Source organism: Rhinolophus ferrumequinum, chromosome 25 (genome assembly GCF_004115265.2).
Source record: "Rhinolophus ferrumequinum isolate MPI-CBG mRhiFer1 chromosome 25, mRhiFer1_v1.p, whole genome shotgun sequence".
In the NCBI taxonomy this organism is placed as follows: Eukaryota; Metazoa; Chordata; class Mammalia; order Chiroptera; family Rhinolophidae; genus Rhinolophus; species Rhinolophus ferrumequinum.
In genome coordinates this window covers 6968776-6990658 of record NC_046308.1, presented here as the reverse complement: position 1 = coordinate 6990658, position 21883 = coordinate 6968776, and the positions used below count along the sequence as shown (strand labels likewise).

The following is a 21883-nucleotide window of genomic DNA, read 5'->3' as shown; positions in this document are numbered from 1 at the left end:
GGAGGGACAAAAAGGAGAGAGAAACGTCCCCAAAAGTGGTGCTCCCACGTGCACACTGGTGTATTTTTTTAAAAGAAGAGCAGGAGGAGGACAGTTGAGATTTGTTAATAACAAGTGACGTAAGAGTATTATGATAGAAATGATGTTGCTTTTTTTAAGCTGAGTAATTTGGAAATACTGGGTTACAACCTGCAGGCAAACTCAGAAAACTGAAGTTCTAGTTCAGATACGATGACCTTGTACAAACAGTGAAGCCACAGTGGGCCTGTTTCATCATCAGTAAAATAGGAATACTAATAGCCATCTTATCTGTCTTAATGGTTGTTGTGAAACTTGAATGAGTTCCAAAATGACAAAAGCATTTTGCTAATGTTAGATAATAAGCAGAAGAAAAGCTGTACATTTCAGCTATAGGGAAAGTATTTTACCATTTTTTTCCCAGAAATCAGGCACTATTTACTGTTATAAACGACACATGACTTTAATATCTATATGTCAGAAGTTAAAAAACAGCCATACTCAATTTATATGGACAAATCCCCCAGGAGGGCTGACCCCAGACATCATCAGTGGTGATGCAAGTAGATTACTTGCAAAGAGCCTCCTGTATCCTGGCAGCCTTGCTTCAACTGTGTACCTGATCTGGAACCAGGGGGGCTACTGAGGGTTCCAGAGAACCCTGGAAAAGCCATGTCAGTGTCAGGCTATCTCTGATCCATCAACCCCCTGGAAGTCCCAGGGCTTATTCTCCTATGAAGTGGGCCTCAGATGGCCCTAACAGCCATAACCAATAGCCTCCGGTCTATCCTAAGAGAACTAGACCCCTGACTCACTCCTGGAACGAGCCTCGCGCTCCAATACTAAGGACAGACCTGAGGGCCCCTCTCTCTACTCCATGTTGGCACTACTCAGGATTGGGTAAGTACTGTCCTTTCTAGTAAATAAATGTCCCGAGTAAACTAGACCTCTCTACTTAGTCTTCTTGGTCTGAATGAGCTAAAAGAAGACAAAGAAGGTCCTTCTAAAGAAAATGTCAGTCGTTGGTAGCAGAGAAGCCGGGGGTTTGCATCACCGATCAATGTATCAGGCTGCGGGGAAGCTGAAAGGTACCGGCTGAGACAGGAAACGAGAGGGCGTGAGCCCAGGGGAATGGAGCCAAGTTCTAACAAGCAGACATCTCTTCATGTAGGTGATTATGTTTGGGGGAAGTAAAAATACTCTTAAGGTTTAAGTTTGATAAAATCCCTGCCCTTCTCTTTCTGTTCTACCTTGCAAGATGAAAAAGTTCTGGAGATTTGTTTCACAACCATGTGAATAGACTTAACACTTAGAAATAGTTAAGGTGGTAAATTTTACGTAATGTGTTCTTTCACAATAAAAAATAATGTAAAAAAACTTTTTAATGAAAACATTAGATGAAATTTGTTTAAAAGGTCCATACACCTCAGCAGAGACAGACTCCTTTCACAGTGAAGAGTTCAGGAACAGCCGCGCGTTGACAGATCGTAGCAGCAGTTACACTATCTTCACCTCTATCAAAAAAAAATTTTTTTTTTTTGCCTTAGAGCTTTAGAGGACAAACACCTTAACAAACCCTCGCTTTTGAGGAAATGTATTTTGAAAGCTCCAGTTCTCCTGCAGCCCTACAATATGAAAACCCATCAGAAAAGCTGCTGGAAAGCACATGCCACAGAGCCTGTGAAGTCTGAATAAACGAGACCATTGTTTTAAAGAAGCTTCTAGTGGGAGGGCCCAACGTGAGCCTGGCCCACTTAACAGTTCAGAAGAACGTATGACCCCTGTAGCTGCACTTGACGGAAGAGATCTCTAGAAACAATCACAATGTATTGTATACTGAATATGTGCCAGGCACTGCAGGGCAGGACCCACACAGCTAACTACAACAAAGAAATTGCTATTCCTGTATTACAGGTGAGGAAACAGGTTTGGGGAAGCGAGGCCACCATCCCTGGTCACCAGGCCCGCACGCTGCAGAGACAGGACTGGAATCCTGGGACGTTCCTGAGCACCCCGAGGGGAGGGGCTTGGAGGAGTGCCGCGTGGTGGCCCAGCCCAGTGGGGAAACCAACAATCAAAGCAGGTAAGGCCCCGGCCAAGTGTCCAGAGGGGAGAGAACTCTATCTTTGCCCAGCTTCCTACAAGGAGGGAACAGGTAGAAGGTGAAAACAGCATTAGGTTGGCAGGTTAATTTCCAACACTTGTGCTCTGAATTCCTGCCTGTCGATTCTACCAGATCTTATGTTCTAAAATAGCACTATCCAAGAGAACTTTCGACAGTGACGGAAATGCTACACCTCCAATATAGTAGCCACTAGCCACATGTGGCGACGGAGCACGGGAAATGGGCAAGGGCGTGTTCCAGAGGGCGGGGACCGTGCCCATCACACTGGACACTGTATCCCGTCTCACCCAGCCAGTGCCCGGCACGCAGTAACTGTTCAGTAAGAACGCGTTTTCTGACTGACTGAAGTTTAAGCAAGTCATCTATCAATAATTCATACCTATCCCAGGATAATGATCTGTCTTCTCTTAGGGAAATGGGAATCCTTCAGAGATATAACCTGGCACAGAAGACCGTTATCTTGGCTCAGTATCTTCTCAGTGTACTTAGATAGTCTAACACTGTGCACACTGCCCAATACGATAGCCACTAGACATATGTGATTATTTACATTTCAATTCATTCAAAGGAAATAAAATTCAGTTCCTCAGTGGCACCAGCCACATTTCAAGTGCTTAGTAGCCATATGTTACTCATGGCAACCACATCGGACATTTCCATGATTGCAGGAAGCTTTATTGAACAGTGCTGGTCTAAGGATTAATGCCATAGAAATGGAGGGCAACATGGTTGGCCTTTGAAGAGAAAAGATCAAAGAGCCCATTAAGATGTCAGGGCTGATGGAAGTGCTTGTGTTAGGTTCAAAGCCAGGATGTAAGGAAGTCTCTAAAGCTGAAGTTTCAACTAGTTATCAAATCCCATAAATGTCTGACCTTGCTACGAGCTCAGTGATATTTTTGAAATCCTCTTTTCAACCTGTTATGTCTAAACCTAACTTAGTCAAGAGTCTGAATAAAAAACCCGTTCATACAAGACCTGTTACAAGGCAGCTAAATGTTGCATCCTGAAGCAAGGGCAGACTCTGTTTTGACTACTGTGTGAGGTCACTTCCAGCTTACCACATCAAACTGTGTCCGGTCCAGGGGCAAAAAGCTCTTCCCGCTGGAAAGATAAAAGTTATTGCTCAGGACTGCAGTCTTTAGGCCTTTTGCCCGAACTTGAGTTATGGCTTCCATCATCACTGGGAACGGCTTTGCCACTTGCTCACTGGTCAGCACGGAGAAAAAGGAGTCCACAGGCACAGAGGTCTTTGACTAAGAATGGGGGAGGGGAAAGGAGAACCAGAAGTCATTTTGAGTAAAAACAGCTCACCAGCAACAGAGAAAAATATACATTCCCAGTTTCCTACTGCTACCGGGTTGTAAAAGCCCTGGCTTAGGGCTTGGTGCCTGCAGGAATCCTCTCCCTTCGCCATGGTAAGAACTCTGCATATGCGAGTAAGTTACAAAAAGTGACTTAGAATTAGTTATAATGGTTAGGGAATGGAGCTATTTATATCAATATTCCATTTACGTAAGTTTTTTAACTTCACTCATGGATTGTCAATTTTAAAAAGTTAACAGGATACCTACCATAAGAGGATACACTAAACTCTTAAAAGCGTATTAAGCAGATGTAATTTAATTTTTAATGATCCAAAGACATTTAATGATTTTGTATTACCTCAGCATCACCACTATGAGCTTCAGTTTCTAATCATTTTTTGTTTTGTTTTCAAATTCAGTCTGTGTGGGTTTTGAAAACTTTTATTTTATCCTGTTTCAAAATCTGCAAAGGCAAGTCTGCTATTTTATACACACACGCACACATTTTATAACAGCTTTACTGAGATACATTTCACCCATTTAAACTGTACAATTCAGTGGTGTTTAATATATTCAGAAAGTTGTGCAACCATCAATCACCACAGTCAATTTTAGAACATTTTCATCACCCTAAGAAGCAATCCCATCCCCACAGCGGCCCTCCCCATCCTCCAATACTCCCAGTCCTACAAAATCACTAACCTACTTTCTGTTTCTTATAGAGTTACCTATTCTGGGCATTTCTATAAATGGAATAATACAATATGTAGTCCTATTTGACTGGCTTCTTTTCTTTCACTTAGCATAACATTTTCCAGAGATAGATAGATAGATAGATAGATAGATAGATAGATAGATAGATAGATATAGATGTCTATCTGTATATATTTAAAATCATGGTACAATATACAAAACATAACATTTACTATTTTAACAACTTTAAGTGTACAGTTGAGTGGCATTAAGTGCATTCATTGTCGCACAACCATCACCACCATCCATGCACAGAACTTTACTTAGTATAGTTTAAATTATATTTTAGCAGGGTTATTGTGAAGGTTACATGAGTTAATATAAATAAAAGAGCTTAGAAAAATGCGTAGTACAGTGAAAAAGCTCAATATTACTGCCTTAAATAAGCTTTCTGATCAAAGCCATTATGCAGACGGCTCCTGATTCAGATCAACAATAGCTGACGGAGGGGTTCAGTAAAGAGTATTTTTACTTATTCATATGTGCAGTTAAAGCTGAGTACCCGGGAATAGAAAAAATAGCTTAAAAACAGAATGGACTATTAGATTTTCACTTCTTTATTTACAGTTTAATAAATACGGATGAGTGTCACCCCCACTACTCTAGGCTATGGAAATTCAAGTATGTTTATCGCTCACCATTTTAGAGCAGTGTCTCCCAAATTCTTCTAAGAAATCTTGTTTTGTTATCTCTCCTCTCATAAATTTCATCCAGGGCCCGTTTTCGCCACCTGAGATCAAGGCCTTCAATATAGTTCCAGGAGGGATATGATTTTGTATCTCCCATTCTACAAGAAGTAAAATGTGCATAAATGAAACACATCAACAAAGAGCTGGGTTTAGAGCACTCAGGGGAATTCCCCTATCAGTTCCTGCGGCATTGCTGTGGTGCCATGTGGGTTCTGTTGGGAATTTGGAAAAACAGGAAATGCGAAATCTCAGCCTTAGATCTCCAAGGGCACAGCAATCTAATTTGTATGACCGAGGGGACACTGCTACTAAGCCTCCGTCCTTAGCACCTGCTTGAGATGATCTGGACACTGCATGATAAATGTTCTGCTCTGGGCTCTCATTAGCTGGCTCTTATACATTAGCTCACTCATACATCCTGGCCGCATAGCAAGCAAGTGCATGAGGTAATAGGAAGCCAGTCTGCCAGCGCTCCACACAAGCCCTTCACCTTGCAAACTGTAGTGATCCTTTATGGCAGGGCAGCTGGTCCACGGAAACACGCACTTGGGGGACGCTGTCTTTGTGAAATAAAGAAGAAAGTTTCTGTCCAGAACCAGCTAAGGCAGTGGATGGATCCGCATTTGTGTATACTGGAAACATCTGGACAGGGGTTGCTTGTTCTTGTACAAGGTTGTTTGGTCTTTCTAAAATACAGCTACTATGGGGCAAAAATATATATAGTATTCATAATTATATCTAAGACATAATGTACTTTACATATATCTTTTGTTTTGATAAAGTTGTGACTATGCACTGAAAATGTTTCAGACAATATAGAAGATATAAAAAAGAAAATAAAATGATAATCCATCCCCTACTTCAAAAATAACCAATGTTACCAATTTTATGGATGCTCAAATTCTCTTCTGAGAATGCCAAGATTTTTAAAACTCAATCCAAATAGTAATACTTCTTTAATTTTAGAACTAAAGTGTAGAGTATTTTTTATGGTCTCAGAGTTAGCAAGCATGTAAGGAAAATGGCACTCGCAGGTCCTGTCGATGGGAGTGGAAACAAGCACAACCTCTATGGAGAGCAAAACTTGAAATGCACACACATTTGATGTAGTAATTTCACTTCTAGGAATTTCTCTCACAGATATACTTGTAAAAGTAAACAGCGATTATGTACAAAGCTGTTTGTGCAGAATTCCTTTTAAAAAAAACGAGAAACTTAAACGTATATTAATAAAAGGCTTGTGAAGTCAACTATGGTAAATCCATATCATGGAATATCATACAGATATTAAGAGGCATTAACTAGACCTAGGTTCAGCAAAATATGGCCTCAGGGCGAATTCTGTCTCCCATCTGTTTTTGTAAATAAAGTTTTATTGGGACACAACCACACCTATTCCTTTCCTATTATCTATTGCTGCTTTCTTCTTACAACAGTAGAGGTGAAGAGCTATGACAGAGACATATGGCTTGCAAAGCCCACTAGCCCTTTATAAAAAAAGAAAAGTTTGCTAACTCCTGAACCAGCTTTATGCCTGGTTTTCACTGGTGTGAAAAAGTCACCAAGATATTCTACTGAGTCAATAAAAAGGAAAGGGAAAGAACAGTTTGTAGAGTATGATCCAACTTAAGTATACGTGTTTTATAAACAGACATACCATGTTTCCCCGAAAATAATACCTAGCCACAGTCAGCTCTAATGCATCTTGTGGAGCAAAAATTAATATAAGACCCAATATTATATTATATTATAGTATATTATAGTATATTATATTACATTATATTATATAAGACCCGGTCTTATAGTAAAATAAGACTGGGAATTATATTAATTTTTGCTCCAAAAGAAGCACTAGAGATGATTGTCTGGCTAGGTCTTATTTTTGGGGAAACACGGTACATACTCTCATATATATATAGGCAATTTTTAAAAGAATAAATAAGAAACTTTCACAATGATAACCAATGAAGGCTGGAACCAACCAGGGAGGGATGGAGGTGGTAGCAGGAATTTTACCCTTGCATTTTACACACTTTTAGCACAGACTAGTGAATAAATGATGCTGGCCTGAGTTTCAATATGGAAAAAAATTAAATTCCTATCTCATACCATCACAAAAATAAATTCCCAACAGATCAAATACCCAAATCAGAAAAATAAAACTTAGAAAACAATACATAACATCTTTATGAACTTGAAGAATAGACTTTCTTAGCCAAGACTCATAAAGCTCAAGCCATAAAGAAAAACATAGATGATTTTGATGACATCAAAAATGAAAAGTTTGGCTCTATTCCTTCTCGGGCCTCTGCAGTGAAAGGAGCTGCCGCCACATCAGGACACCTGCAAGGGGTGGTTGTGCGGAACTGCTCCAGCTTCCCGATCAAGAGGGATGAGCAGACGTACTTCACGATACCCAACAAACGGAAGGCCCCCAACTCCCTGCGTTAACAGCAGGCTGATTCACCGCAAGATTGTGGGTGTGGAGCAGGCGGCTGACTGCAAAGGTGTGCTGGTGGTCACAAAGCCATGATCCAACCACTTCCTCCTACAAGCAGACCGACATCAACAAAAACGCCAGGGCCATCGTCAGCAGCATCAGGCACATGATCGGGGAAGAACAAGTGCCAACCGGATGTGCCCGTGGCTGCTACCCACAGAGCCAGCACCATCCTATGCAGCCCAAAGCCTGTGAGAGTGAAGAGGAATCAAACCTGCCCCGAGAGCTCCAGAGCACCACCCAACCCCAAAGCAATAAAGGTGACAGCCCCTATTTCTAAGAAAAATCCTGTATGGCCAAAACATTATAAATAAAAGACAAACCACAGAAGGGAGAAAATATTTGCAAGTGACAGAGTAGACAAAAAAGTTATTGCAAATCAACAACAAACATGAGCAATTCACAGAAAGGGGAAACTGAATGACCAATAAATATACCAAAAAAGAAAAGAAAGCTCAACATGAATATTAAAGAAACAGAGAGAAAAAAAACTCACAGAGATAGTATTTTCATCCAACACACTGACAAAAAGTAGACAGTCTGATCATATTATATACTACCTAAATATTAAAGTGTTTTGGCTGTTCTCTGAATTTTCTTTCATGTATATACTAATTTAATAGTAAACTAGTAGCTTAAATCAGGGGCTGACAAACTTTCTGAAAAGGGCCAGACATAGATAATATGTAAACAAATGGGTGTACCTACGTTCCAAAACATCTTCATTTTCAGGGACACAAATTTGAATTTTGTATAATTTTCATATGTCACAAAACATGTGAAAGTGTTTTTGTTTTGACATTTTTCAACTATTTCAAAACATAAAAACTATTCTTGGCTGATGAGCCATATAAAACCAGATACTAGCAGTAGCAGACCATATTTGGCCCACAGTTTACTAACGCCTGGCTTAAATGTAAAAAAAAAAACATTCAGTATGTTATTTGAGATGATCTTAATTCTAGTATTTACTTATCACAAACACAAATTTATTGATTGCTCAAAAGAATCCAGGCGCTGAGCTGAATCATATACCATTTAATTTGTCATTAAAAGTATGAATGGGATTTGAACGGGCAGAGGAGGCAGGGAAGGGAAATGGCCAGCAGAGAGAATAGAACTTGCAAAGGCATAGAGCTGTAAGTGTGTTTGGCAAGTTTAGAGAACATCCAGTAGTCTGTGGCAGCTGAAGTGTGGACACACAGTGGGAAACGGTATGACACAAGGACACAAGGGCTGACTGTGAGAAGCCCTGAATACCAGGTGAAAGCTTCTAGACTTAACCTAAAGGACAAAGGGCAGGCACTCAAGGATTTGAAGCAGGGGAGTGAATGCATAAGATCTGTGTTTTAGAAAAGGAATTCTGGGGGGTGTGGACCCCAGAGGGCCAGAGAGAGGAGTTAGGAGGCTGATGTGATCACACAGGTGGGAGAAGACAGGGATATAAACAGGTTGAGGCAGTGGGAGTGGACAGAAGCGAATAGGATCTTAAGATATCCTGGAGAAAGTCAAGAAAATTCCTGCTCAGTGATCTTTATGTTCTCTGTGAAAGAGGAGATTCAGCAGTCTGCCAAGTATGAAGGTTTGCGGTGGGGCAGTATGATGACTCGTGGAGAGTTTGGAATAGCCCTGTGGTAAAAGCAGACGAATATGAGTGAAAAAATAGCGTGAAAAAATAGCGGCTGAGGGCCCAGCTGCAGCTGGAGCTAAAAAAATTGCTGATTTAGCCAGTTTGCATAGCTAGCTAATTTTTTACCCAGGAGCATAGAAAACCTGGATTTGAATTGATTTATCATGGAGAATTGCCCAACCAGCCACGATAGAAGTCAAAAGGACAGGGGCAGCTGTTTGGCCCTTTTCCCTTCCTGCTGGCTGGAATAAGAATGTAATGGCAGGAGGTAGAGCAGCCAAGACAGGCCATGAGATGAAACTGGAAATGAAGAGTACTCTTCACAGAACAACACAATAGAAAGAGCCAGAGTCCCTGATGTCAATCACACTAGCCCCAGACCAGTACGAGGGCTTTCATGTGCAAAAGAAATAAACTTCTACCTTGTTTCGTCACTGCTTTGTTACGTTTTCCAACACCTGAAGCCAAAACTAATCAAACTTAAGTCAGTTTTCCTACTTAATTGAGTAGGACAAAATGTAAAACTGGGAGGGGCCGACAAAGAAAGGATTAGAGATTAGAGATTTGATCTTGCAGGTTTAGAGGGAGATTACAGCATTCAAGGTTTCAGAAGGAGCATAGTTCTCAGGGAAAGGCAGTTAAATTCTACCAATAACAATAGCAATGGCAGCTCATCATTTATTGAGAATTGAAGCTCACTATGCTAAGCAAGTGCTTTCCATGGATTATCTTATTTCACACTCCTCAAACCCCAGAGGTAGGTAGGTACTATTAATAGCCCTAATTTGATGATGAGGGAACTAAGACTCAGAGAAGTTGAATAATTTGCCCAAGTTGCTGAGTATCTCAGCGACTAAGTCATGCTTGAAATTTGATTCAAGAGCCAGAGTATCACCCACTGGGACAATGTGCTGCCCAAATGTTCCTCTTTCTCCCCTTATACCCTCTATTCCCCCACCCCCAGCCTAGTCTCCAAAAATGAAATAGAACGAAGAGCTCACCTGCAGCCACTGTCCCTGGAGACGGAATGAGAACTCCACCCATGTCAAAAATCACCGCTCTGTAGGGGCCGCCTCCAGAACGAGTCCATCGCCGGGCTGCCTGGTGCCTGCACTGGTTGTGTTTCAGGAAGGCTGCCCTCCAAGCCCACTGGAGAGGGGACTGGAAAAGCCGCCTTATGCACATGTTGTGGCCAAGGCTGCGTGAGAAGGCACAGGGCAGTTTGCCTCCAATCCAGACTCCCCCCCTGGAGCTCAGGGGTGCCAACTGGACATCTCCACTGACCTCCAACGCTTCAAACCACAACCGGAATTAAACTCGGTATCTCTGCCCTCCTTGACTACTCCTTCTGGGGTCCATAGCTCAGTAAAAGGCTCCACCAGTCACCTAACTGCCCAAGCTGGAAAACTGGGATTCGCCCCTGATGTCCCTGAGTCCCCACCCGGCAACCTCAACTCCAGTTGCTCAGTTCTTCCTCCTGAAAATCTCTACTACCTCTCTCCGCTCTCACTGCCATGACCTCACCCACAGATCATGGCAACAGCCTCCTAAACGGCCCGCTCGCCTCTTCTTGAACCTCCTCATTTTTCCTTCACTCTTCAACCGAGGAATCTTTCAACACTGCAAGTTTGAAACCTCCTATGGCTCCCCATTGTGAGGGTGAAATTCAGGGAATCAATAGCGCAGTTAAACTTAGCTAGTTTCCAACTTCACTCACCGCATAGCTCACTATCTAGCCACCTGTCATTAGACTTAGTTTGCTTGCAGTTTGATCCATCCTGATACTCATCTGTTTTCTCGTTGCTTCTCCCCTCACTGATTGACTGAAGAACTCTGTGCCTTTCCTCAGGCTACCCGTACCTTGTTAATTAACAACATCCTAACCTGAAAAGAGCAGTTTCTTAATCCTTAGGCACTGGGACACTGGAATCCCATCTACAACTTCTTGCAGGTTTTACTGGTGATGCACAGTCGCAAGGGCCAAGGCTGAGTCCAGAGCTAACATCGTCTCCAAACAGACCAGACCCCAGGAAGGATGTCAGCCCTCAGACCTGCCTGACCGACTCCCACTTTCCTATATAAGGAAAAGCTAACCTGAAGTTAGTGCAGCAGCCCACTCTCAGACTCCGGACTCTGCCCTGGCGACACCCTCCCTCCTACACCCCCCCGCCCCTGTTTCTCTCCTTACAGCCTGTGGCAGCCGACATCTTTGGACACTGCCAAGGGCACTTTCTCTCTTCCTAACTTTAATAATAAAACCTTTCTTCTTTCCCACTTTGTGTGTTTTGTGTGAATGCTTTCACCTTTTGTGAATGACCAGGGGTTAATTCCACACCACGAGACCCATTACTCTTATGATAAACTTCCTGAACCTGACTGAAAAGGACCTTTAAGATCTGTGTCCCCTCTTTCTACACCTTAACCTGGATGATCTAGACAAATAAATCTACATGCACCTTCCTGAAACAATATTCTCCTCCTGCTCCTAGGCCTTTCATATGCTGTTTTCTTGGCCTAGGAAGCTACCTTCCACCTGTAACCTGGCTAACTCCAAACTGTCCTGTAGGTGGTAGTTTACCTGTCACTTCCTTCCTGAAACCTCTTCTGGCTACCAGAAAAGACAGATGAGGAGTCTTTCCTGTATATTCCTAAGATACCCTGTATTCACCTCCTCCTAGAAACAAGGATGCCACCGTCACACCATCATCCCGCCTTCAGACCATCACTGCAATGGCCTCTTGTTCTCCATTGCCTCTTTTCTAAACTTACTTTCAAAAGGTTCAGGAAAAAACATACACAACACACACACATACAAGGTCTGACAATTAAGTTCACAAACTTGTTGCAATGATATTGCTAATCTTTTTGCTATCAGAGGGATTATTCATTATGAATTTGTACCGACTGGACAGTTAACCAAGTTTACTATGTGGAAGTGCTGAAAAGGCTGCATGAAAAAGTTAGACGACCTGAACTTTTCCCTAACAATTCATGGCTCTTGCATCACGACAATGCATCAGCTCACACGGCACTGTCTGTGAGGGAGTTTTGAGCCAGTAAACAAATCACTGTATTGCAACACCCTCCCTGCTCACCTGATCTGGCCCCCAGTGACTTCTTTCTTTACTGGAAGATAAAGGAAATATTGAAAAGAAGACATTTGGATGACTTTCAGGACATCAAGGGTAATACGACGACTGCTCTGATGGCCATTCCAGAAAAAGAGTTCCAACATTGCTTTGAAGGGTGGATGAGGTGCTGGCATCAGTGCGTAGCTTCCCAAGGGGCATACTTCAAAGGTGACAGAAGTGATATTCAGCCATGAGGTATGTAGCACTTTTTCTAGGATGAGTTCAGGAACTTACTTGTCAGACCTCATATTTATATCATGTGGAATTCACAAGTCAGGCAGAAATACAGAAGTGATACTGGAGAGCCTCCTCACTATAAAAACTTTAAGTCTCCTTTTCCCTAATGTCTTAGCTCCCTAGTCCCTGGTTGGAATCATTTCTCAAATCAGTTTCTTAATCGTAAACAATAGATTGTTTTTAACTTGAATCATAGAAATATCCTACCCCCTCCTTTAAGTCCCCTAAATCTTGTGATTTATGCTTGTTGTGATTTATCTTGTTGATTATTGTCATTGTAGCAGAGCGTTCTTTCCAGGCCTACCTCCTGGGTAAACAATAACTGAATGACCGATTAAACCAGAAGAAAGACCACAGGCTCCATGAAGCTGAACAAATTATTCGTCACACAGTCTCCCTGCGTCAGTGGCTTTCTGTCCTGCTCGTTGGACCAACACTTTTAACTCTATTAACTAAAATCTATCTCTCCTCATGTCGGGTCCATTAGGATGCCCCACCAAGACTTCCAGTACATTCTGACCACAGAGGTCAACATAGTCCTCCAGGTGGATCCCAAGATCCCTTACCCTCATCTAAGATCAGATAGGGCGAGAGTCCCGTGAATCCCCAATAGGCAGGGACAACGGCCACATTCAGCAGGAAGCAGATACAGAAGAGATCTCCTGTTCCTCAATGTCCCACAGAGACTTACCGGGATCACATCTCTCATGGGGGACATAAAGCAGGCTGTTAGAGGCAGGAATTGGGTCTCTGAGACACCTGGATACAGCAGGTAACATTCCTCCACTTCCAACAGTCTACAAGAAATAACCACCCAAAAGACCTCGGCTCTCCGCCCAAACTTGCCCTTGTTTACCATAACCATTAGCCATTATCAATCACAGGTATCAACCAAGCAGCCCCACAATTAGAGAGGAGCAGCCCATTCTAGAAGAGAAGGAAATAAAAACTCCAAGTCCTCACCAGTCAGCGCCTTTTGAGCCACTCTGTGGCTCAGGCCCACTCCTATCTCTCTTTGGAGTGTACTTGCACTTCTAATAAACTGCTCTTTCACCAGTGTATTTCTGTGTCTCATTCAATTCTTTGCTGGAGATACCAAGAACCTGGACAGGGCGCCGAGAAGGGTCCGCTCCCAGGTCACTTCCTCACCACACCAACAATGACTAGGCTCTCAGTAAACGTTTGTGAAGTGATGGGGCGGGAGTAGGACCCAGATCTATCTCCAGCACTGGACACTTAACAAACCCACCGCCCTACCCTAACAGCGATGGAGACACTGCAATCCAGTCCTTACTCCCCGCGGGCCCTCAGAGAAGCGCATTTACCTGAGTCTCAGCGAACCTATCTGTAAAGTGGGGCTGACACAAAGCATCCAGCCTTGAGCTAGAGCTAGCGGTCAAATAAAACAGAAAGGCACAAGGGCTCTCGACTGAGCGCGGGTTTCTCGGACCATTAGGAGAACTCGCGGGGACGGAGACGTTCCGCCGTCTGCTGAGACAGGCTGAAGGCGAGACCAGGGCGCACACCTACCGATCGGCCTAACAGGGCCCGCGGCGTCCCTCCTTCCCAACCTGCTCCCGATCCCGTCAGGCAGGTTTAGGCTCAGACTCACTTCCACCCCAGCCAATCAGGGCGCGTGCTGGTCTGCGCATGCGTAACCCTGCGGGTCAGCGACGGCGGCCGGGAGGCGGAAGTGGAAGTTGTTGTGGCGCTGAGGGTTGTGCGAGGATCTGCTGCTGCTGCTGCTGAGGCGGCGGCAGTGGCGCTGAGGTGGTGGCGGCGGCGCTGCTCACACCGGGCCGCTCGGCCTGTCGGCTCGCGTCCCAGCCTCTCCTGAGCCCGCCGGGGCCCGCGCCGGCCAGCGCCTGCCCTATGAGTGTGTCACTGGTTGTTATCCGTCTGGAGCTCGCAGAACACTCGCCCGTCCCCGCCGGCTTCGGCTTCAGCGCCGCGGGTAAGTCCCGCGGCCTCGCCGCCTTCCCTGTTGCTCGCGCCTGGGCCCCGGGGGGAGCTGGTCCTCCTAAAGTACGGGCTCCGGGAAAGGCCTCGGCGAGAGCTGTTTCTTCGGGAAGAAGCAAAGAGGGGGCCGGTTCCCTCTCACTCCATCCTTCCTGAAGAGGCCTTCCCAGGTGTGGACGCTGGGACGCCCTTCCCGGTCCCTCCCTCTTGGTGCCTTCCCACGGGCACTCTGTTTCTACCTGGCGCGTCGCCTCCGCCCTGGGTTACAGTCGAGTTTTGTAAGTTGTTTTCCTCTTGGCTTTGTGAAGGCAGGGACTGGATTTCAGCGACGATGAGGGTCCTTGGTTTAATTAAATCGTTCCTCTTTGAAAATGTATTCACTCAGGCTTCTTGTAACAATAGCGATCATTAATAATTCACATTTGTGCATTTCCTGTATCCCAGCTCTGTACCTGTGCGTCTTGTCTTTAATTAACAACTCTTATTAGGTTACATGGGTAGATGCCCCTTTTTACATACAAATTGGGAAACTGAAGCCAGGTGATTGAATGAGTTGCCCACGATTATCTGTAAGTGGTGAAACTGGGATTCTGATTCAGAGAGCTGGACTTGAAGAGTCGGAGCTGTTCCTTACCGGCCACACAACCTCCTTAGGAGAGAAAGGCAGCTATGACTGTTCCTCAAACAATTACCTGACAACATTCATTCAAGAAATACTTGTTGAATGCTACTGTCTGCCGGAGCTTTAGTTGTGTGCAGGATCAGAATCCCTGCTTTATTGGCCCCGGCAGTTCATTGGGGAAGACAGATGAGTTACAAAATAAAGGTAGAATTAGAAGTGTGGTACGTGCTGTGAAGGTAAGAAAGAAACAGTGTGGAGAACTATTACAAGAGGATGTGTTTGGTTTGGGGAGGGGAACTAGAGCCCGTAGGGATGGTGTCATTGGAAACTTTCCCGAGTATGTGAATTTTAGAGCTGCAAAGTAAAGATTGAATATGATTTAATGAGTTACGATGGACACTTTCCAAAGGCTAAAAGTGATCTCTGAGTTCTGAAAGTCAGCCAAGTCCTCATTTGCCACATACACACTTCTACATGGGTGGGTCATTGATTCATTTGGTCATTCAGTAAATCTTTAAAAAGCTTCCAGTGTGTGCTAGGCACTGTGGTGTAAGTGGTGGGCAAAGTAGGCCTTGTCCCTGCCCTGATAGAACTTATCTTAAGGGTATTTCAGTTGAGTCTCCAAATTCCTTTTCCATTTTTGTGTTTCACTGATTGAAGACAGTGATTGCCGATTTTCATAATACAATTCATGGCATGAGGTTAACATAGGTGGTTTAAGTAGACTACCCCTAACGGGTTTTGAAAGTTTTACTTTTTAATGATAATGACTTGATACCTTCCTTTGGGCTCAATACACAGTTGTACTTTACCAGGTATTACAAAAAAGTTGGCTCATCTGGGTATAATCATTCTCAAACCTTTCTTTAAGCTCTTACTCTCATTGGTTTGCTTTAAAGTGAATCGTTTCACTGGAACAGTCCTGCATTTCTGAATTTATTGCACTGGGTGTTTATTGACTGTCTGCTTGGTACTGCAGGAGCCCCAGAGGTGAGTGAGATGGGCACTGCAAAGGCATCTTAATATCTTCGGGGAAGGAAGCAGAGAGAAAAAGGAAACCTATTGGTGGGTACATCGAGAGTGGAGAGGAGCCCGTTTTATTATCAGGTATTAATCATTCATGTGTTCTTTAGCTGGGGAAATGTCTGATGAGGAGATCAAAAAGAAGACACTAGCTTCAGCTGTAGCCTGTTTAGAAGGGAAGTCACCAGGGGAGAAAGCAGCAGTCATACATCAGCATCTTGGCCGTCGAGAAATGACAGATATGATCATTGAGACCATGAAGTCCAACCCAGGTATCCTTTCTAAAATCTTACACCCTGTTTTGTAATGTAAGCCCCTGGTTGCCTGTTTTACATGTTAGTCAGTGAGCCCATGATTTTGCCCTCTAGCATGCTTCTCTCTTTCACTGACTGTGTGCCGCCTTACCTGAGATTGTCGAACCACGTTTCAGCTTCTCCAAATATTTCTCCTAAATTAATCCTAGCAAGCTGGGTTGACAACTCTATTCAGTGAGGAGAGCTGCTTACCACCTAGGTCAGTGGCAAATCATGCATAAATGCAGATAAGCATGTGTGTCTCTCCCTGCCTGCTCTGCCAGCTCACTCCACCCGGAGGAGTGGATGGGTAGCACATCTCTAGCATGGAGGTGCTTAGAACTGGGAGGTTTGGTTTTCACACTTAACAGCCTTGAATGTTTGTCCCACTTAGGAGTGCGTGATGGAAGACACCTGCTTTTATTGTCTTCCTGACAAATGTAAGAGCCATCCTTGAGTTTCTGAGGCTATTAATAAAACTTTTATGGGGCAAAGAGCACTTTTTGGTTGAGATGCCCCAAACACTGTTCTGTGAATATAGGCCTTTTTTTTTTTTTTTTTTTTAAATTGGGGAATATTGGGGAACAGTGTGTTTCTCCAAGGGCCCATCAGCTCCAAGTCGTTGTCCTTCAGTCTAGTTGTGGAGGGCGTGGCTCAGCTCCAAGTCCAGTTGCCGTTTTCAATCTCAGTTGCAGGGGGCACAGCCCACCCTCCCATGCGGGAATTGAACTGACAACCTTGTCGTTGAGAGCTCATGCTCTAACCAACTGAGCCATCCAGCAGCCCCCATGTTAATATAGTTCTTAATGTAACACATTATAATTTCTCTGTCAAAATTTATTCTTCTGAATCAAAATTTTAGTCTAATTAGAATCCTTCAGCATATTTCCTGTCAGTTTATCATCTGCTAATTTTTGATTTGTGAAAGATGAGCTGAAAGCTACCATGGAAGAAGGAAAGTCTTCAGAAGCGTCCCCGACTGCACAGAGAAGTAAAGATCAAAGTGAAGAAAGCATTAACGCTGCTCCCGATTCTCCGTCCAAACAGCTTCCAGATCAGATTTCATTCTTCAGTGGAAATCCATCAGTTGAAATAGTTCATGGCATTATGCATCTATACAAGACAAAGTAAGAAAAACCTTTTTCCTTTTGAGCTGGTCTGTTTTTAGTCTTAGGGCAGAGAAAAACCTCTTGCCCTGAAGGGAAGTGAATATTTTAAGCTTCAAAAATATAGTACTTTTGTATATTGTATGTTATTCTTAGATGTTGGCATTTGGTTAATCTTGTAGATTGGGTCAAAGCTTCTCATAAGAGAAATGTGTAGATACACTTCCTCGGAAAATATTCCCTGAGAAGATAGGCATGCAAGATGATTAGAAAGTTGTAAAGAAGGAAGATAGAAAAGAAAAATTATAAATGATCCATATATCCCTGTAGTTTCATATCCCCACCAAATTTTTATGAAAGCTGCTTAGAAGTCAATTGATGGATTGCAGTTTCACACCTCTTTTTACCCTTTTCTGTGGTCCAAACAAAGCTTGCTGGAGGCCAAAGGAAAGGAAGCATTTGACTAGATAACCTATAAGTTGGGCTGATCTCTCTAAAGGCTGTTCTTGTCCTAACTTGTTTGCTAAGTTCCAACTGGGAAACAGCGAATACTCAGGTAGCCATTTTGGATCACAGCTGTTGAAGTGAGTTTGCAGCATTTCAAAAACAAATTGCAGTTGTGGGAGGGTTTTCTTTCCCCTCTGTGCCAGATATTCCAACCCAGCAACACGTTCTGTAATCTTCAGAGTCACATCATGGTTCAGAATTGTCTTTCTCATATTTAGAGCTCTTTTCTCTCTTAGACCCTTTGAGAAAAGGCCATAGAGTTGTGCTTCTAAGTTATGTAATGAGAGATTATTATTATTATAAAAAGCTAATGAGAATTAAACACAAATTGCATATTTGCCTAATGCAGATTTATGAGTATAATCATAACAAGCTTTAAACTGAAGATTAAAAATGTCAGTGGTGGGTGTAATACAGAACATTTCGAAGCTTACTTTAACCTCCATTGCAGACATGTTTAAGGGATTGTACAGTTACCCGTGTGTATTTGCCGTTAAAATAATAAGCTGTTTAAGTTGATTTGTGAAGTATTACAAGTTTTATTTTTTCCTATTTTCTTGGACATAAAAGTTGTCTAAATAGTGTTGTCTGAACTAACTACCTCATCTATTCAAGACAGTCTAATTATTGTCTTATTAGTAAGATGACCTCCTTAAAAGAAGATGTGAGGCGCAGTGCCATGCTGTGTATTCTCACAGTCCCTGCTACAATGACCAGTCATGACCTTATGAAGTTTGTCGCCCCATTTAATGAAGTAATTGAACAAATGAAAATCATCAGAGACTCTACTCCAAATCAATATATGGTGCTGATAAAGTTTAGTGCACAGGTAAAAGTTAAGATATTAAAAATCTCTGCCACAGAAACTGTGTTTTTGAAACTGTGTGATTCTAGCTGTGTGTGATTTTGCAACATTTTGCACTTAAGATTCTTGATAATGAGTATCTTCTAGATAATAAGTTAGATAATGAGTATCTATTTTATTGTGATTATTGTAATTTTAGAAATACTTCTAAATTTATTAACAGAAAATTCTAATTCATACCCATACTTTTTAAGGTATGAAATCTAGGTTTGTGTTTATTTGTTTGTTTGTTCATCTAGTAGTAATTATTCCAGTAGAGCAGTAGTTCCCAAACGTTTTTAAGTCGGCACTAAATTATTATTTACCATTATAACACTATGCCCCTGCTACTTTCATTCTCTTTTTAAAAGATGTCCTTTGGCACATTTTAGAAAATGAGGTGTGTTTTTTTTTTTTAACTTTGTGACATTTCTTGATGTATTAAAGATGCTTTAGAGTTCTGATTGGAAATCACTACAATAGAGAGACAAACACTGAAAGAATGGTGTTATTTTCAGTTTTTAAAAGTACTTGTGCATTATAACAGATAGTTTTTGATATAAGGTATTGCCTTCCACTCCATTTTACTTGTTGCATTAGGAAACATTTTCTGTCTTAGTTCCAAAGATGTGAGAAAGATATTCTTTTGGTTTTACATGTTCCTTCTTACAAGTGCATATTTCTATACGGATATAAAAGTGAAGTAGGCTTTAGATATTCAGGTTATTGAAGAGTTCCCTTAGCTGTAGGTTTCATTCAATTTGTTTTTTTAATAGCCTGTTGTATTTGTCCATTCCTTAGGTTTTGAAATAAGCTACTTCTTTGTGATAAGTGACTTCTTTCTCACCTCATTGATAAACAGCCTTCCTGAATTTACCCCAGATAAATAGTTCCAACTTGCAGATTGACAAAAATGGGTGCCTGTAAAAAAAAGGATCATATGCCATTGCCTCTGACTGGTCACTGAGGTTTGTGGGTGAAAGGGAGCCCATGACACAAGACCCACTTACCATTTCCTCCCTCTTCATTATGGAAATCCAGAGATGACAACAGTAGCAGCCATTCTTGGGCCATGGGAAGGAAATTAAGAGAAGAGTTGGATTTTATGTGTACCTGTTCTGAGGCCCATAGAAAGAGAACCCTTAATGTGGAGCTTTGTATACAAGAGGGTGCACAATTGTTACCTTTAGCCTTTCGAAGCACCCACCATTAAAGGAGACATTTAAAACATACGTTTCGACTATCCTGCAGACTTAGACTTCACAAGTTGACATTGAGAACAGAAAAGCACTTAAAACAACTGCTTTCACTAACTGTCAAGAGACCTCCCAAGGTCACTGAAGAGTTTTGCAAACAATGGGCAAGTGGCACCTTACACCGCTTGCATTTGTTTGCACATGGGACCGTAAGGATAGCGATGGTAACGTTCTGCATTTACTGACTGCCTGTTCTGTGCCACTCACTGTGCTAAGCGTGCATCACCTCACTTAATCCTCACGTAACCCTGTGGGATATTCAAGTACTGTTGCGATCCTTGTTTGACAAGTGAGGAAATGGGCTGCAGAGAGAGACCGGTGATTAGTCCAGGGCTACACAGCTAGAAATAAGTAACTGAGCTGGGATTGAGCCCTCACTTCTAACGCGTGGGGCGTACCCCTCTTCCAGTAGGCGTGGCATAAAAGTGTGGGGAAGGGAAAGTAGTCACTGTCTGCAAGAAATTGTGTCATGGAAATATTTTAGTTACAGCTTCTACTTTAAAATTAAGGGTGATCAGCAAGTAACACAGGAAGAGTCACAGCAACATATTGGGAAAAAAATGTTTGAGAATATATTAGACTCGTTAAATAATCTGAAGCCTAATAAACCTAAAAACTTCTCTGGAGCAAGTGCTTTGTAATGTGCAGATAATACTGTGGAAATTTTCTCTTACTGTTAATGGATTTTCTTTGTACTTCTGTACTGTCCATCTCTGTCTTGTGACCAAGTGCGGGTTGCTCAAGTTGACAGATGTTTTCTGAGACTTTCAAACTGCTTGCTGCCTGCTCTTCCCCACAGGCCTAGAACCCTTGACCATGGTATCATGAGTGGTATTTATTGTTGATGCTGGATCTTAGGGTCTGAGGCATATCCTACCAGGGACTTTCGAAGGCCTAAAAACACTCTCTTAGTATAAGACTTGACATTAAGTTAATATTAGGCTCTAAAGGGAATAATAGACTCAGTAGGCACCCACTGCTGAACACTTACGAAATGGCAGCCTGACTCCATAGGCTGGACAGCTAACTATATTATTGCTTTCTTTTTCCCAGCAGAGAATTTTGATTAAGAACTAATAGGCCTTCTCTCTATCTCTTATAATTTCTTGAATTTCTTTTGGCCTCAGCTTTATGCTGGAAGTGTGCTTACACACTTACACTGTGACCTTTAGGAAACTTAGTCTTCGGTTAAGGAATTTGTCATTCATCAGGACACAGGAAGGCAGGAGGGGGTTCAATTTTGGAGTTTTTGGGGACAAACAGGACAGGTCACCTCTCAACAGAGTGTGTTGGCTCATTTTCACTTGCATGCTTAGGGCAGCCTAGGGGACCCCTCTTTTGAGAAGTAAAACTAAGTTCTCAACACTGCAGTCGATGAGCATGACAGTAAAACCTTGATTATAATGGATGTTTCTTTTTCTTGAGTTTATCCTGAGAAGAGAACAATAAGAACAAGCACTAGGGAGAAATAAATAAAAAGCGGGGTTTCTTTAAATTTTGAGCTCCATACCATGCAAGCATTTTAAGTGAAAGAGTTGTTTGTTGGTTTTTTGCCCTTAGCCTCAGGCTTTTTTGTTCATTTGGTGAGGTGAGGTAGGAAGCATGTGTGTTTTGTTCCCTGCTCTCGTCCTAGGGCATAGCGCAGAGCCTGGCATATGCTGGGTACTCAGTAAAGACTTAAACAAGTGAAGTTTCATTTCCAGTACCAACATGTTAAAGGAGAAATCAGCGTGTTTAAAACGTACATTTCTTTGGTCTAAACAACTCCCGCAAGAAAGGAATAATTTATGTGGTATTGAGTAGACTTCATCCACACGCCCAATGTCACAAACCTGGTCCCCTCCTCCGAGGAGGCATTCGCTTAGTGAGCGTGTACAGAGCTGGAG

At 42.6% G+C, this 21883-nt stretch overlaps 2 protein-coding genes across 8 annotated transcripts in view; one reads left to right on the top strand and one right to left on the bottom strand.

The window, feature by feature from the left end:
* Positions 1-14024, bottom strand: part of ACAD10 (acyl-CoA dehydrogenase family member 10) — a 43831-nt gene extending 29807 nt beyond the window's left edge. For 3 of the 7 annotated variants that reach the window (XR_004422112.1, XR_004422113.1, XM_033098201.1), the window contains exons 1-4: positions 13713-13896; positions 10021-10217; positions 4839-4987; positions 3202-3396 (exon numbers count right to left, since the gene is read on the bottom strand). Coding sequence is in view for 5 of the 7 variants with exons in the window: in XM_033098201.1 (XP_032954092.1) it covers positions 3202-3396; positions 4839-4987; positions 10021-10217; positions 13713-13759 (588 nt within the window). In the remaining 2 variants the exon portion in view is untranslated. Of the gene's footprint in view, positions 1-3201; positions 3397-4838; positions 4988-5379; positions 5590-10020; positions 10218-12114; positions 12168-13712; positions 13897-13917 lie in introns of those variants that run through there. The other 4 variants (XM_033098202.1, XM_033098203.1, XM_033098204.1 and 1 more) reach the window with 4 other exon arrangements.
* A 43-nt stretch (positions 14025-14067) lies between these two features.
* Positions 14068-21883, top strand: part of BRAP (BRCA1 associated protein) — a 28538-nt gene continuing 20722 nt past the window's right edge. The window contains exons 1-4 of the mRNA XM_033097955.1: positions 14068-14341; positions 16102-16263; positions 17213-17411; positions 18537-18726. Coding sequence (XP_032953846.1) covers positions 14260-14341; positions 16102-16263; positions 17213-17411; positions 18537-18726 — 633 coding nt within the window. The 5' untranslated portion in view covers positions 14068-14259. The remainder of the gene's footprint in view (positions 14342-16101; positions 16264-17212; positions 17412-18536; positions 18727-21883) is intronic.